This window comes from Plasmodium gallinaceum, assembly GCF_900005855.1.
Source record: "Plasmodium gallinaceum strain 8A genome assembly, contig: PGAL8A_v1_76, whole genome shotgun sequence".
NCBI classification, from domain to species: Eukaryota; Apicomplexa; class Aconoidasida; order Haemosporida; family Plasmodiidae; genus Plasmodium; species Plasmodium gallinaceum.
The window spans coordinates 1099980-1118371 of NW_021628238.1; the positions used below are offsets into that span (position 1 = coordinate 1099980).

General features: G+C 17.1%; 7 protein-coding genes across 7 annotated transcripts; 4 read left to right on the forward strand and 3 right to left on the reverse strand.

Moving 5' to 3' along the window:
* Nucleotides 1–509: 509 nt before the first annotated feature.
* PGAL8A_00218800 (conserved Plasmodium protein, unknown function) lies at nt 510–3140 on the forward strand (the record flags this gene model as incomplete). Its single annotated transcript, XM_028670900.1, has 1 exon — nt 510–3140. The coding sequence occupies one exon, from the start codon at nt 510–512 to the stop codon at nt 3138–3140; it is 2631 nt and encodes an 876-aa protein (XP_028527606.1).
* A 1447-nt stretch (nt 3141–4587) lies between these two features.
* PGAL8A_00218900 (conserved Plasmodium protein, unknown function) lies at nt 4588–7398 on the forward strand (the record flags this gene model as incomplete). The annotated part of the gene is made up of 1 exon (XM_028670901.1): nt 4588–7398. The coding sequence occupies one exon, from the start codon at nt 4588–4590 to the stop codon at nt 7396–7398; it is 2811 nt and encodes a 936-aa protein (XP_028527607.1).
* Nucleotides 7399–8048: 650 nt separating this feature from the next.
* PGAL8A_00219000 (pyridoxal 5'-phosphate synthase, putative) lies at nt 8049–9729 on the reverse strand (the record flags this gene model as incomplete). Its single annotated transcript, XM_028670902.1, has 8 exons — nt 8049–8074; nt 8188–8231; nt 8329–8443; nt 8524–8590; nt 8736–8824; nt 9039–9099; nt 9182–9454; nt 9553–9729. The coding sequence occupies 8 exons, from the start codon at nt 9727–9729 to the stop codon at nt 8049–8051; spliced, it is 852 nt and encodes a 283-aa protein (XP_028527608.1).
* Nucleotides 9730–10276: 547 nt separating this feature from the next.
* Nucleotides 10277–11625, reverse strand: PGAL8A_00219100 (bax inhibitor 1, putative; the record flags this gene model as incomplete). The annotated part of the gene is made up of 4 exons (XM_028670903.1): nt 10277–10372; nt 10667–10730; nt 10872–11006; nt 11186–11625. The coding sequence occupies 4 exons, from the start codon at nt 11623–11625 to the stop codon at nt 10277–10279; spliced, it is 735 nt and encodes a 244-aa protein (XP_028527609.1).
* Nucleotides 11626–13291: 1666 nt separating this feature from the next.
* PGAL8A_00219200 (conserved Plasmodium protein, unknown function) lies at nt 13292–13873 on the reverse strand (the record flags this gene model as incomplete). Its single annotated transcript, XM_028670904.1, has 1 exon — nt 13292–13873. The coding sequence occupies one exon, from the start codon at nt 13871–13873 to the stop codon at nt 13292–13294; it is 582 nt and encodes a 193-aa protein (XP_028527610.1).
* Nucleotides 13874–15097: 1224 nt separating this feature from the next.
* On the forward strand, nt 15098–15946 carry PGAL8A_00219300 (biotin protein ligase, putative; the record flags this gene model as incomplete). The annotated part of the gene is made up of 1 exon (XM_028670905.1): nt 15098–15946. One exon carries the CDS (start codon nt 15098–15100, stop codon nt 15944–15946), a length of 849 nt encoding a protein of 282 aa, XP_028527611.1.
* A 1111-nt stretch (nt 15947–17057) lies between these two features.
* Nucleotides 17058–18032, forward strand: FCP (FYVE and coiled-coil domain-containing protein, putative; the record flags this gene model as incomplete). Its single annotated transcript, XM_028670906.1, has 1 exon — nt 17058–18032. One exon carries the CDS (start codon nt 17058–17060, stop codon nt 18030–18032), a length of 975 nt encoding a protein of 324 aa, XP_028527612.1.
* Between the last annotated feature and the right edge of the window lie 360 nt (nt 18033–18392).

Sequence of the window (18392 nt, forward strand, 5' to 3'; positions counted from 1 at the left end):
TTTTTTTTTTTTTTTTTTTTTTTAAAAAAAAAAAAAAAAAAAAAAAAAAAAGAATCACTACATCTAAAATACATTTTTTTTTTTGCATGAATAAGTAAATTTTTTTTTTTTTATTTTTAGGTATACTTATTATTTAAATATAAGGCTAGCTATTGTTTATTTTTTATGTTTTTTTATATTTTTTTTTTTATCATCATACAAGAAATAGCAATAAATATTTCAATAAAAAAAAAAAAAAAAAAAAAAAAAATTAATTAAATTAAGGAATCCTTATTAAAATAATTTTACTGAATAGTTTAATAAAGGATAAAAATGAAATAATTTATCGAATTATTTTTTAAAATAAGTAAATTAAATGAATCAAATCATTGAAATAATTTATAGTAAACCCATTCATAAGAATAATACATAAACAGTTATACATAAATATACTATTAAAATACTTGGAAATGAACAAATATCGAATTAACAATAAAATTTTTTTTTTTATAAATATTAATACATAGATTATGTTATTTAAGTTTCATTCTAGAAAGAATGTTTTGAAGGATATCAAATTCTCTTTACAATTTTATAGATTTCTTCTTATCAATAACAAAGATTTATACAGTAAACTAAAATATAATAATTATATTATTAAATTGATTAAAAATGTAAAAAAAATTAATGAAATTGAATATAAAAAGGAAAATGATGTATCTAATTTAGATTTAAGCTTTTCTTATCTTTATAAAAATGTCATTATTAAAAGTAAAAATGAGGAGAAACATTATGACATGCAAAATGGATTAAAATCATATAACTTATGTTGTAATTACGAAATTATAACCAACAAAAATGATACAAAAAATTCAAATGATTCAAAAAAAATATTTTATTACATTATAAATTCTATAAATATCTGTACTTCACAGCATATATTAATGATATTATATAGCTTCTTAATTTATAATATAAATATAGAATATTTAAAAAGAATAAATGAGCATGTTTTAAATAATATATATAATTTTAAAACAAATGAATTAATTTTAATTCAGATGTTTTATGCATATTTCGAAATTAAATCTAGTAGAAGAAAAAATGATTTATCTGATATTTTAAAAGTTAATTTAATAAATGGTTCAAATACTAATTCTTTCAATACTATAAATCATAGCGTTGAGATATATAATCTTGTGAAAGATTTGATTAAATATGGAAACTATTTATTTTATAAAAGAAAACAAAGTTTACTTCTAAATGATATTTCAGATATACTTTTTTTATATTATAATTACAATATATATAATAAAGAATTATTTGATTATTTTGTTGCTTCTCTTGACAGCAATTTAAATTCAATAAATGTAGCCAATTTAAAAATTCTTTTAAAAGAAAAAAAAAAAATTAAGAATTACAATGACTTAAATAATTTTAATTTAATTATTAATTGCTATTATTATATATCATGCATGAAAATTGTTGAGTTAAAAAAAATTTTTTTTTTAAATTTTTACGATTTCCTATTAAAGAATCACTTACTACATGATTTATCTTTACACCATTTGTTGTTATTATTGAAAATAACTGAAAATATTCAAAATATAGATTTGAAATTATCTATTCTAAATTTAATTGATAATATACTAAAATTAAGTAATGATATAATAGAAAATAATATAACAGTTTGCAAAAATTTTGAAAAATGCTTAAATGTGTTTAATTCCATTTTCTCATATTGTGAGAAGTTTAATTATATAAACAAAAATGAAAAAGTTGATTATAATTTAAATACTAGAAATTACGAAAATGGTTTTAGAAATAGTACTACTGATGGTTGCATAGGCACAAATTACATTAATAATAAAATTAATGACAGTTTAAATGAATATAATGAAAAAGATCTTATTAAGAATAATTACATGTATAATAATCTCAGATGTATAAATAATGATTCGTTAAATAACAACAATAACAACTCAATTAATCATTGTTTTATTGAAGATAGTATTAATATAAAAAATGGTGAACAAAACAAAAGTATAATACTACATGAACAAATCAAATTCTTAGATGGAATAAATCAATATATTAGGAAGAAATGTATTGATAATGAATATCTAAAAATTCTTCTTACAAGTGTTGCTAATACATCAAATTATAAAAATATCTTAATATATTTTTTAGATATTTTATATAAGAACAAAAATATAGACATATTGTTATATTATATTGATCTATTATGCACATATATAAATAATATATATGTATTATTGCATGTAGATTATTTTTATAAATGTATTATAATTGGAAAATATAAAGATTTCACTTCAGACAAAATAATCATATTAATATCTTGCCTATTTAAGTTTATACATAATAATAATTACATAAATTCTATCAATAAAAACAATTTTGATAATAATAACAAGGAATTTTTTTTATTACTATATAAGAATAACTTCGATATGTATGAATATGTTAAGAATAATTTATTAAACATGAATTTAAATGAAATAAAATATTTAGATGAATTTTTATTTCATTTAACTTTTAAAAATATGATAAAAAATACTTTTATATGCTTAGAAAAAAATATATTTTATTTATATAATTTGAAAGCAATAGATAAACTTCTTTATTATTTTTTAAACATATATATTTATTACAGTAAATATTCACCTAAAGATAATTTTTTAGCAGTTAAAATTTCCACGTTGCTTTTTCATAAAATATTTACTTTAAATTTTTTAAATATATATAAAAATTCAAATAATAAATTTCATGATATAGTCAAAAAAATTTTAATTTCCATTAGATTAGATAAAGATTTAGATGAAGAATTAATAAATTATATATTGAACATATATTTTCAAAACGATGTTTCTTTCTCTAATTATAATGAAGACATATTTAAATATATTACAAATATTTTAGAAGATGTTTTTAAAGTTAGTTTTGATCTGAAATATAAAAATGATGTTATTCTATTTGATAATTCAAATTGTGAATTTCTTAAAATAATAAGTATGAAAAGTTTAATAGAAAATAATTTTAACAATAATTTAGTTAATTTGATTTTTTTAATTAACAATAAAATAAATTTTAATAATTTATTTAATAAAATTAAAGAATATTTATACTCTTATGCTATATAAGATTTTATTGTTTCATTTAATTCTATTTTTTTTTTTTTTTTTTTTTTTATTCTATTAATGAAAATTTTCATTTTTCAATTAATTTTATGTTTAAATTATTCTTTTAATATATTATTTTAATATTTTATCGTAAAAATGATAATAAAAATTTTTATTTTTATGTTGTTTATTTCATTTTTTCATTTTTTTTTTTTTTGAGTTATATATTTATATTCTTCTACTTCAAATGGAATAATTATTCTTTAAAATAAAATAAGAAAGATACATATATATAGATTATATAAATATTTATTTAATGTTTTTTATTCTATATTTAACTTGAAGATCAATTATCACAATGTTTTTGTGACGAAAACATTTCACCAAAAAAAAAAAAAAAAAAAAAAAAAAAAAAAAAAAATAATGTTTTTTATTCAAAATTTAACTTGAAGATCAACTATCACAATGTTTTTGTGACGAATAATTTAAACATAAAATTAATTGAAAAATGAAAATTTTCATTAATAGAATAAAAAAAAAAAAAAAAAAAAAAAAAAAAAATAGAAGTGTGCACATATAAGATTTATTATTCTTTAATTTGATAAAAAAATGATGCCATGTTTTTTTTTTCTTTTCTTTTACTTTTTTTTTTTTTTTTTGAAAGTTTTTGTTCTTTCTATATTAAAAATTTTTCCTTTGTTCATTATAAAAAATAAAAATATTTAATGAGGATAAATTCATTAAATGAAAATTGTTTTTTTTTTTATTTAATTTTAATAAAGACAAAACATTTTAGTGTAATATAATTTAAAGGTTTATATACAGTAATGAGCATGATCATCAAAAGAAATAAATTAAATGCATTAACTATATTTTAACTTTTTTTAAAAAAAAAAAAAAAATTTCCATTAAAAAAAAAAATGTAGGCCATGCTTTTAAAAAAATATAAAAACAAATATTCAAAAATTTTTATAAAATTACAGAGTTTATTATTAAAAAAAAAAAAAAAAAAAAAAAAAAAAAAAAATATTAAAAATAATAAAGTGAAACATATTAAATAAAGGAAATAACATTAATAAAATATAATTCATTTATACTTAAAAATACAAAATATTTATATATATTATAAAATATGTAAATCATATAAATATATAAATCTTATTATATTAATATAAATCATAATATATACATTTATAAATTGAAAAATTTATATAAATTTTGAAATGTTTATGTAAGTTATTTATAAGCTAACCATAAAACACTTATATAATTTAAAAAGTATTTAAATAAATTCCAAAAAACATTGTAGTTGAAATCATTTGCAAATTATAGCAAAAATAACTTAAATAAATACCATACCAAGATAGCATTTGTTTTATAAAATAATATAGATAAAGAAGTTAAAAAGAGGATTTATGTAAAAATATGAATAATATCAAAATTTTAAAATATAAAAAAGGAGAAAAAAATGAATAGACTAATATTAAATAAAGCGACTTCATCAAATGATGAGCCAACACCGGGTTATCTTTATAATGAAATTTCTCAGATGACATTTTGTTCAAAGGAATCACTAATTTTAGTTGGAGAATATTTATTGAAAAAACTACAAAGGACAGATTTAAATGTAAAATTAAAAACATTAAAAATATTAAAACATTTATGTGATAAAAAAAGATCTGATTTCAGAACTTTTTTAAAAAAAAAAATTGATATAATTAAAGAGTGTCAAACATGTAACATTGTTAATGACGAATTGAAAGGAGAAACTCCATCTATGCTTGTTAGAAAGGAAGCAACTGATTTAATTAGGTTAATTTATTCTTATGATACAATAGAAAATAATACAAAAAGTATATCAAGTAGCAGTCAAGATATAGTGAAAAATAGTAGAATAGAAGGATTTGGAAATAAGGTATTTGAGAAAGATAATCATTATAATAAGAGTGATAGAATAATAAGTGATATAAATGGAAATAAAAATTTATATAATAGTTATCATAATAAAAGTTATATGAATAAAATGTCCGGTTTTGGTAATCCATACTTTAATCAAAATCCATCTCAAAAAACAAAAGGAGAAATAGCTTTTAAATATTTGAATGAAGTTGCTAGCAAATATATACCTTCTTCTTTTGTTAATAAAATAAACAAAGTTAGTGCATCTATAACAAAAAATTATTCAAATGGATCATTAAATATTCAAAGTATAATGAATGGAAATTCATTTAATAAAAATTTTGAAAAAAATAATGTTAAAAAAATTGAAAATTATAGTTATTCTCATAATAATTATCCAAGTCTTAAGAGAATAGAAAAAGTAAGAAAACCTCAAGAATCACAGATTTCTGGAATTTATGAAACAAAAATAATCGACGATATTTTAAATACTACTGGTATTAAAAAAATACCATCTGAAAATGTTTTAAATGAATTTTCACAAAAATGTGAGACTCTAGATACAAAATTAATAGTATCTATTCTTACATCTAAGTTGAAAAATAAATATCCAAATGAAGAAGAAACTTGGAAATATAAATTTAAAGTATTATGTGTTATAAAACATTTATTAATTCATAGAAAGAAAAAAGAAAAAGAAAAAGCAATTGAAACCTTAGAATCATTAATACAAAACTTGAAAAATCAAACTTTAGAAGAATTATATAGATCGAAAGAAATTAAACAGTTAAAAAAACAGGTCATTGAAATTTTTATTTTAATGGGTTTGCAACAAAAAGTTCCAAATGATGAAATGAAAAAAGAAATTAAAGAAAATATTGAAATTCCTAATTTACTAGATATTGATGATGATATTAAGATAAATAATAATAACAGAAATACTACTACTACTACTACTACCTCTACTACGACTACGTCTACGACAAATATTATGACTAACATTAACAGTAATAATAATAATAATGATATTAATAAAAATAATGATATTAATAAAAATAATTATAATAATAATAAAAATAGTAATAATAATGATATTAATAAAAATAATAATAATAATGATAATAATAATAATGATATTAATAAAAATAATAATAATAATGATATTAATAAAAATAGTAGTTCATATTTTGATAATAGCACTAATTTGATTATTCTTGATAATATTCAAAATTCTTCTAAAATAAGTGATATTTACTTCAATGATACTAATAATAATCATTTGTCATCCCACTTAAATGATAACAACAATTGCGTTAATAATAAACCAATAAATAATATAAATCATTTGAATTATAATAAAAATTACCAAAATTATGAAAACAATGAAAAAAAAGATTATAATGAAAGTTTAATGTATAATTTTGATAATTTTTCAGTTAATAATCAAAGTATTAATAACGAATTATTCAGCAGTTTAAATGTTAAGTGTTCTAATAAAATAAATACTACTGCTAATAATAATTCGTATAAAATAAAACTCAATAATTCTTTTAATTCTAGGAATAAAGAAAATGATTATTTAGAAAGAACAAATGATTTTTTGAGTGAAAACAATTCTTCTTCTAAAATAAAAGCAGATTGTAAAAGTTTGTCAAATTTAATTTTTATAGATGATAAGAATGAAAATAATAAAAAAAACATGACATTAATAAATAATAAAAACAACGAAAGAAATTTAAATTATGATAATAATTTTTTTCATTTTGAAAGTAACAACTTTGATAATAATTCAAATTGTAGAGAAATAAAAACATCGGATTCAAAGAACTTTTATTTAAATGGTATAAATCAAATTAAACTTGATAATTCAAGTAATATGAATACAAATAATTCTAGTGATAATAAAAATATTTGTGATTTAAATAATAATTTGGATATATTTCATATAGAAAAGGACAATTCCTTTATAAAAAATGATTTAAAAGATACAAATAATTATAATGTAGATGCACCCTTAATAGATATAAATGAAAATCTTTGTAATATTAGGAGTAAAAGTTTCAACAATATAACTAATTATGAAAATAAATATTTAAATGATTTGCAGAATAATGAAAATAGTAGAAATTATAAAAGTTTTGAAACTTTTTCGAAAAAAATTATAAATGAAAAAAATAACACCAAACAATTAAATGATATAAATTGTTTTTCTGATAAATTTGAAAATTCTTTAAGTAATTCTATGAAAATTGATGATCATCATATAAATAATTTTTTTAATTCCTTTACGATAACTTCAAAAAAAAACGAAGAATGTAATAAGAAACCAAATGTAAAAATAGATGCATTTGAACTCTTAGCAAATGAACTGAAGTTGTAAATTAAAATATTTTAAGGAAAAAAAAAAAAAAAGAAAAAGAAAAATTTCATTCCTAAAATAATACATAAATATTAATATATAAATTATCAAAATTATACTATATGCATTATATTGTTTAATGTTTTTTTTTTTTTTTTTCTTTTTTTATATTGTGTTAGTATTTATACATAAAAATGTATATATAGACTTTTGTTTAAAGGTAAACAAAAAGAAATATATATATATAAAACATATTTCAAATTGATGTAAAAAAAAATGGAATAAAAATATTTTTAACCGTTGAGATATTTATATGACTATATTATTTTGGATTTTATTATTTTTGTTTTAAAAAAAAAAAAAAGAATTTTAAAATAATTATTTATTATTTTTAAATGTTATTTTTGTAAGCACACAAATTTTAAAATTATACATTTATTCTGAAGATAACAAAAATAATATTTTCATAAGCATGAATAAGAAAAAATTTATGTTTCACAAAAATATGACAAATTTTTGTTTTCTTTTTTTTTTCTTTTTTTTTTTTAAATAATGATGAATCATGAAATTGTTTATCATTAATAATAAAATATGGCTTCAAAAAAAAAAAAAAAAAGAGAAGAAGAAAATAAATAAAAAATACATAAAATAATCTTTTTATAGTACCATGTCTAAAGCATAATAAAAGAGTTATATCCTATAAATTATAAAATAGAAAAAGGCATTTTTTTTTATTTTAATATATTTAAAGTAGAAATTTATTCATATTAAAAAATAAAAAAAAAAAAATAAAAAAAAAGTTAAACAAACCTGAGAAGTGAGGGACTTTCAAATTATATTTTTTTATTATAGAACTGTAAATTAGAAAATACAAATTATATTAAAGTATCATTTTATGAATATTAAAGTAATAAATTTTAATAAAAAAAAAAAAAAAATATATATATATACCTTGGTAAAAATCTTCCTCCCAAATAATGTTTTTTCTGATAATTTTTTAATCCTTGTTTAGGTAACATTAGTGAAATATTCATTTCAGAATTAATACAAAGGTTTCCTGTATCACCTGAATAAAAATTATTTAATTTTCTTTATTATTATATCGAAATTTATTTATTATTTGTTTAAATTGTTTCTATAATATACCTGAATCAATTTGATAACCGGAAGGAACATCAACTGAGACTATTGACTTTTTACAATTGTTAATCATCTATTTAATGATAAAAATAAAAATAACCAGAAATATTTTAAACAGTGAAAATTGTAATATTAATTTTTGAAATAATTATAAAACAGAAGAAAATACATTTTAAATATATAAATATATATATATATAAAATAAATTAATGAATTACTTTAATTATATCATCAAAAGGTTTTCTTGGTTCTCCTTTAAAACTAAATCCAAAAATAGAATCTATTATCAAATCATATTTATTTAGTTCTATTGAAAAAAGAAGGTAAACATTTAACAAAAATTAGTTATATAGACAGAAAGAATCATTTAATTATCATTAACAATATTATCATTAAATATAATAATATAATAAGCAAAAAAATTTCTAACATCTTCTTCTATTTTATAATATTTTTGTAAAAATTAAGAAAATCTTTTTTTTTAATTGATTTCACTTTTTTTTTTTTTTTTTTTAATTTACCATCTGGTGTAATATCTTTTAAAATTTTAATTTCATAATTCTCTAATAATTTTAATAATCGCTTAAAAAAACAATAAAAAAATATGTTATATTGCAAATATATGATTATTTAAAATTTATTTTAAATATTTAATATTTCTAACTTTAAATAATATTTTATTATTTTCTTTTGGGTAATTTACAGCAACATCATATCCAAATTCCTTTAAATGGCGAGCTGCAACTAAGCCATCTCCCCCATTATTACCCGGACCACAGCATATCAAAATTTTAGGGAATTTCGAAAGGCTATACTCATGAAAAATTATTTGAGATATTGATAATCCAGCCAATTCCATTAATTGCTCAGTTGTGTATCCAATTTCTTCAGACATCAATTCATTATCTATAGTTTGTGCTAAAGCTTGAGATAAATACTTTAAATAAAACATAAAAAAAAAATTTGATTTTAAGCAGAGAAATAAATACTTTTTTTTTTTTTTTTTTTTTTAGTTTATTTTATTTTTTATTTTACAGTTATTTCCATTTTATTTATTTTTAAAATGTTCCTATTTTTTTTTTTGGAAATAGCGTATGTTTTATTTACATAGATACTACTTTTCAATTTTAAAAAGTTAATAAAATTTAAAAGGTATATATTATGGCGAGATATAAGAAATTTGTATGTCCTTATTAAAAAATTCCTTTTCATATTATAAAATTTTTTTGCAAAAATATGTTATATTTATATATGCACAAATGCATCTTATTAAAGTAACAATAATAAGAGTTTCAATCATTTATGTAAATTCTAATTTTTTTTTTAAAAAAAAATATAAGCAGTACTTTTTATTACTTTTAAAAATTTCATATTCATATTTTTTTTTTTTTTTTTTTTCATTTTTTAATTTAAAAAATCAACAAATGAAAAAAATATAAATTGCTTCAATTTATTATAAAAAAATTTATACGCATATATATATATATATATATATACATATGAAGAATTTTACTTTTTATAATCAACAATTTTATTAAACAGTTATTTAACACCAATATATATAACAATAATAATATAAAAAAAAAAAAGAATATGATAGGTTAAAAAAAATATAAAAAAAAAAATTTTTTTTTTTTTTATCGTTATACACTAAAAATATATATACGTCGGCTTTCTTAAAATATTTGTATTATACTAATTTTTTAGGACTAAATTTAGAACTAAAAAAATGCATATAATCTATTAATACATATCCATGTTAATTTTTTTTCTTTTCTTCTTCTTTCTGACTTAAAATTCTTAATAAATGTGTAAACAATCCTACTAAATCTAAGTAGAGACAAATGGAATGCATCTACAAAAATAAAGAAGAAAAAAAAAAATTTATAATAAGAATAAAAATAAATTTCAATATAAAATATAAACATTATGATTAAAAAAAACATAAAATATTTTATAAGTATATTTAGGTGTACTTATAAAAACTGTATTAAAAACTCTAAAAATATGTTATTGTAATAAAATGGGAAAAAAAAATTAATACAACATATATATATACATATATATATATCTATATATTTTTATTTTTATTTAATTATTTTCCATTTATCAATATAATATTAATAAATATTTTAATATATATTATTACTATATAATCTTTATTTCCTCTACGAAAATCAAATAATGTAATTTGAGTATCAAATAATACAAATCTGAAGAAATAAAAAAAAAAAAAAATGTTAATATAAATTTATTTTTTTTTTTTAAATTATAGACATTTGGAAACTATGATATTTTATTTTATCTTTTTTTTTTTTCTTTTTTATATTTTAAATTGTATATATAATAATTACCCCATATACATAAAAAATCCAATATATAATAATGTTGTATCAATAAATTTTGATCTTATAAAAAAGTTCATAAAAGAAATTAAAGTAACGTAAGAGCATACAGCACATAATGCGGCACTTAAAAATAGAGAAATCCTAAAGAAAAACAATATTATATTAAAGGTATACATATTAATTAAAAACATTAAAATATGATATAATCCATTTAAAAAATGGTTCATTTTAAAAATATACTTAAAAAATAGTATATACTAAATTTAAAAATTCAATATGTAAAAAATTTTACATTTATAAATTTATTTTTTATTTCTTACCTATTTTTTGAAAATATGGCTGCCAAAGAAAAACAACAAAATATTGACAAGCTACCAAATAAAGCTAGAGGAAGTATTGAAGGATTTAAATAATTAACATAACTAATGTAATCACTAATTAAAATCCCAATTGACACAGACATACCACCAAAATAAAGTAATCTCTTTTTTGATCTAGTAGCTAAGTCATAATGAGAATTACATGACCACGCCAATGCAAAGGAACATATTAAACTGACTATAGATGCTAAAAATCTTGGGATCTTTATAAAATAAATATCAAAATAACAGCTTAATGCAGTAACCATAGTACCTATGGCTAAAAGGCCATATACTTTAATTAAATGATTTTTTTCTTCATGTGTTAATGGTGAAAAATTGAAAATATGAGATAATTTTATATCATTTTGTCGTTTTCTTATTTGTTTGAGAAAATCCATTTTTAAATATTCATTAAAAAAATAAATTATTGATATATTTGTATATTTATATATATCAGTATATATATGTATATTTTATATAAACTTACGATGAAATTAATTTTTATATTAAATTTTTATTTTTTATAATTACTTTTTAAATAAAATACATAATTTCATTTATTCAAAAAAAATTCAATAAAAAAATATGTGCACGCAAGAAAAAAAAAAAAAAAAAAAAAAAAAAAAAAAAAAAAAAAAAAAAAAAACCTTCATATAAATATATATATTTGTATATTACAGAATAAAAAAAAAAATTTGTACTTATATTTAACATATAGAACAGTATAAGAAACTCTATTCTTTAGTGAAAAGTTCTTATTTTAAAATATATTAAAATATTTTTTTTAATCTGAATTTATAAAATGATGCTCATAATTTTATGTGAAGATTAAAAAGCATTAAGTATTCTTACAAATATAATACTCTATTTTTTATTTTTCCTTATATATATATTTTTTTAATTCCTCCAGAAAATTACATGGATTTTTATTTATAATTTTTTTTTTTTTTTTTATTTTTTCACTTTTTTTTTTTTTTATTATAAATTTAGTAGTATGGTTATTTATTGAAATTATTTGCTTTTATTTTCTTTAAGCATATAAATTTTAATAATCGTACAAATGCCGTAGATATAAATTTCAGAATTGTTACAATTTTATGGCAATTTAATTTGGACAATATTATGAAAAAATCCTGTAAAAAATTATGCTTTTAATGTGCACAATTAAAAATTTATATATATATATATATGATTAAATTTTATTTAAGTGTATAAATATAAGTTACATTCTTATAATCAAATAATAATAACATTATCTTTTTGTAATTACATAAAATTTGTTTGTTTTATGTTTTTAGATGCAACTTTTTTAAAGAATTACAGCAGTATATTTTAAAAATATATTAACGGATATGTAACACATAAAATATATATTTTATATTGTTAGCTGCTTAAGTAAATTTAATTTTTTTTTATTTTCAATTAATATGTACTTTAAATTTGATATACATTATAATCGTATAAAAATTACCTTCTTTTTAACGTTCTTCATTTATATTTAATGCTTCCCCTCTTTTATTAAAAAATTTACAACTCTTTATGATATTCTAAATACATCACTCATTTCTTTTATACGTATACTTTTGAATATTATAATTCCTAATATGTTTTATTAAAGTGCTTAGATATAATATTACCTTTAAGATATTTATGTATATAATAATTTAAAAAAAATATATTTTATAACATTAAAACAAAATAAAAAAAAATTAATATAATAAGTAAAATAAACAAATGAAAGAATGTACAATAACGAATATAAAAAAAAGCCTATTTTGTGATTAAATAGATTATTTAAATATGGTAAAAAAAAAAATAAGAAAATTGCAAAAAAAAAAGATACATATTATACGAAATAGATATATTTAAATTAGGTAAATTAATTTAATTAAATATAAAAAAAAAAAAGGAAAAAGAGAACACTAGATGTAAAAATGAAATTAAATAAAGAAAAATAATTTAAAAATACTTTAAATAAATAATTTCATAAATTACATATACATTTACAATTTACTTTAAATAGGAAGAAATTATATAAAATAAAAAAAATTCCTTATATACATACTAATATGTATGAACATTAGGAATAGTTCCGTATGTATAGTAATGTGTTCCATGTAATACACTTTCAATATGTTCTGCTGTTTGAAAAGAAAAAATATTTCCACCAACTTGTAAAATTCTATAAAAACTCCATATTAATTGTATAACAAAAAAAGACAATAAAAACATAAACAGGTGAATTATCATTTCTAATAATCCATAAAACATATTATAATTATATACTATCTTCCTGTGCCAATAAAAATTTTCATAATACCATTGAACACTATGAGATGTGCATGTATTATAAAGACATATAAAAAATTCAATAACTTCAACCATATAATTTATGATAACTATATTATAAGCTATATATGCTGTAAAAGCATTTTTATGAGAAACTGATACAAATATTAATATAGCACATATAAAATTAAAAGTTGATATTATTATAAAAAGTGTTACATTATAATGTGATGTATGTGTTAGCATGACAATAGATACTAATACTAGAAGTGTTGCATAAATAATAGTTGCTGTTCCTACAGAAAAACATAAAAATCTTTTCATTGTCCATCTTTTCATACCTTGTGAATTAAACATTTTCTAATCATATTTATAATCTACATATATATAAATTTCATTTGTTTCTCTTTTCTCAAAAAAAAAAAAAAAAAAAAAAAAAAAAAAAAGAAATAGAATAAAAATTAAATGTAAAATGCCTATACTAAAAAAAAAAAACCATAAGCAAAAAATAAAAAAAATGTGGTAAATCTAATGAATTATATTACAGATCATTTGTTTCACATCACTAAATAAATATTTAATTATAATATTAAAGACATTTTTATCTTGTTTTTTTCTTTTTAAAATATAACATACATAAAATAAAACTTTTTTTTGTTAACGCGAATAATATATATTTTTACAATTGAATTCTATAATTGGAAACAATAGATTTTATATTTTAAATATTCAAATGTTATAATATCTATATTTTTATTTTTCTCTTAAACTATAGTGAAAAATTAGATTATTTTTTATTAAAAAAAAATTACCAATTTTTTTTTTTACTTTTAGTATATAATGAAAAATATATTCATTGATAATAAAAAATGTGCCTTCTAGTGCAGTGTTCCTTTTTTATATAGTACTAGTTATAAAATATGTATAAAATACACAATTTTTTAAAATATATATAAAAAAAAAAAAAAAATATAGTATAAAATATTCAAAAATATAAATTGATATTAGAGATACATTCCATTCCTAAATAGCATTAATAGCTCTATTTTTTTTATGTTAATCTCTCCTATAATTAGAATAATTTATGAAAAAAGAAAAAACCTAAAATGCATGACAAATTTATTTCTTAAAATGATTAGATATATTTCCAATATATGATGTCTATTAAAAATAAAATAACTTTCAAGAGCAAAAAAATTAAAATGAATAATATATTATATTTTTATAAGAAATGCAGCACATTTATATCTACTACTAATCCTTGAAAATATTTTTTTTGAAGTGTGGAAGGACACATTTTTAAATAATTAAAATTTTTATTTATTTAAAATATAATTTCTCCTTTTTTTTTTTTTTTTTAATGTATACATATAAAAATATGCTATTTTATTTTAAACACTAGTTATTAAAAAATGTATTCATTTTATTCTCATTTTAATTTATAATAATGCATTTAATTTACATAACTTGGTGATTTAATTTATTCTATACTTATTTTAAAATTAATTCTTTAAATATATATATATTTTTTGAAGATATTACTTAGAATTTTATATAAATTTTTTTTTAAGATATATTAAAATGGAAGAAAAGATACTATTTGAAAAATATTACCATGAATATAACGCATTTAGACTTCATTTTAATATATTAGATTCAACACAATTATATTGTAAGAGAAATATGAAATTATTTCTTGAAAGTGGGAAATTAAAGAATGATAATATGATTATTGTCAGTTGTGATTCTCAAACAAAAGGAATTGGAACTAGAGATACAAAGGAAAATGTAGATAGAATGTGGCTATCTGAAAAAGGAAATATTTTTACAACTTTTGTTTTCTTATGGGATAAAAAAAATTTAGAGAAAACTAGTTGTTTAGCCCAAACTTCTACTGTTGCAGTGAGCAAAACATTGGAATTTTATAATTTAAAAACTCAAATAAAGTGGATAAATGATGTTTTAATTAATAATAAAAAACTTGCTGGTTGCCTTGTTAATTTACATTACTTAGATGATTCTTCATTAGATAATTATGTATGTATTATGGTAGGAATAGGAGTAAACGTAGAATTAATAGATGATAAAAATATATTAAATAATAATTTTACATCAATTAAAAAGGAATTAGAAGAAGATTTTAATAATCCCAGCTCAATTCCATCAGTAGAAGATGTTATGGAAAAATTAATTGAAAATTTTCATCTAGCTATTAATCAATTATACAATGAAGGATTTTCATCACTTTTAGATTATATATCACTACGTCTTCTATATAGAGAAAAAAAAGTATTAATAGATCAGGATAATAATAAAATTTTTGGCTATTTAAAAGGACTAGCTAATGATGGATCTATTTTATTATTAGATGACAATAATCAAACTATTAATGTAAATAATGGGCATTTGTTTCCTTACGAAAAAAATTAAATTATACTTAAGAATAATTAAAAATATGTATACTATACATATATATATTATTTAATTAAAACGAAACTTATTCTATTTCGGTATTTCCATTAAGGATAAACCAGCATTTATATATATATTTTTATATTATCAATCGTTTTATTTTATATATTTTATCATTTATTAAATAAAAAAATATACATATAAAAATCATATCATGGGAATATTTATATTTATATGATATTTTCATTTTTGTTAAATCTTTCTTCTATTTCATTTTTTACATTTATAAATTTTCAAATTATATATAAAAAATGACAAAGCAAAAAAAAAAATTAAATTTACAAACGAGGAAAAAATAATAATGAAAAAAGAAGAAAATGATAAAGATAATAAAAATAGTTTTAATTTTTTTTTTTATATTTTTATTTTTGTTATAACATTTTCGTAAAATAAAATTTTATTTCCTTAATTTTTAACTAAGAAAAAGAATAAATTTTTTATAACTTTTCTTTTTTCTCTATTTCTTTTTTTTATTGTTAATAATTAATATAAACGAAAATAGAAGTAATACTAAATTTAGTTTTATCATTTAGTAACTTTTAGTTAATTTAAAATACTTGTTAGTAATTCTGTACATAATTCTAGTATGGCAATACTTTGCGCTTTTCATTTAAAAATTAAATATAAATTTTTATATAATTTTTTCTAATATTTAAATAACTTTATTTAAAGAGCATTTATATATTTAATCCTTTTTGCATACTTTTATTATATTATAAAATGCTTTTCATATTTTTTATATTATTAAATACGTGTGCAAATATGTTTTATTATTTTTATAATTATTAAATTTATTAACAGTACAGTCAAAATTAAAAAAAAAAAAAAATAAAAAATTGAAATTAATTTAAAATTATATAACCTAATAATAAGATAGGAATTAAAAAAAAATTAATTTAATTTGAAATTAAAATAATTTTTATTAAATTTTAATAAATTTTATATTTTTCTTAATTTTTTTTTTTTTTATTATTTTTTTTTTTTTTTTTTTTTTTGTGAATAAATATTATTATTTTTATTTTATTTATTAATTAAAACAATTTCATGAATACATCTACCTAGAAAATATATGGGCAATTCAACAGAGAACGATTGTTATATAACGCCATCAACTTCTTTTAATGGAGATGTAGAAAATGAAAATGAAAAAAAGCTTTTCTGGGTTCCTGATGAAGAAGTAACTAATTGTTATAGCTGCAATGTTTTTTTTAATGTAAGAATAAGAAAACATCATTGCAGAGCTTGTGGGAATGTATTTTGTTCAAATTGTTCTGATAATAAGCTTAAAATTAGTGAATATTATTATGCAGAAAAGGTAAGAGTTTGTGATAGGTGTTTTATAGAAAGATCTTCTCCTCAAACTTTATTATTACAAGAAGATCTAGGAGCAAGAAAGCAAATAAATCAAGATTTAAAAAAAGCTTTAAGTGAAAAAATGGCAATTGTAGAAAGATTTAAAACCTTTTTAATAGAATTTGATAGTGAAATACTAAATAACAATAATTATCAAGAAGATTCAACTGATGTAATTTCTTTATTAAAAAGGGGAGAAAAAGGATTAAAAATATTGAATGATAAAATAAAAAATTATGATACAGTTATTGAAAAACAGAAAAATGAATTGGAACAATTAAAAAAGGAAAAAGAACAAAAAATTGAATTAAATAAAATATTAAATTTAAAAAATCAAGAAATTTTACAAAAAAATATGAATATAAAAAATCTTTTAAAGGAAAAAAACGATTTAATATTAGTAAAGGAAGAATCAGAAGACATTATTGAATTATACAAAAAACAAGTAGAGAAATTAATTATAAGATGCAACAAATTAGAAATGGAAAAAAAAAGTAGAAGTAAAAGTGAAAATAATAATTATTCTTTTACTAAAACTAGTAATGCAACTTCTAGTTCGTATTTTCAAAATTCCTATAGCACACCTCAAAATGAAATGTGTTTATCATATACAGTAGCTGATGGACCAAGTGAAAATGTAGAAGAAAATTGTTGTAATCGCTGCCAAAGAAGAATATGTTTCATTATGTGAAAATAAATATATATTTATATAAAATAAATGTATATGTATATTTAAATATTTGTAATCCTTTTTCATTTATTTCTATAATTTGTAAAACTTTGTTTGTATTTAAATAAAATCATAATTTTTATTAGTATATTTTTTTAATTGATAACTTATATTAAGTTATTTTATTTGTATTTAATTAATAATTATTTTTATTATTATGATATGCGCCTTCAATTTTTTGGGAATGTTGCCTGTTTGTGTTTTCATATAACGTTAATAATTATTAATTTTTTTTTATTAATATATATTGTTATATATATTTTTTAATTATTTTTTTCAAATATGTTCTTTTTTTTTCTTTTTTTTTTTTTTTTTTTTTGT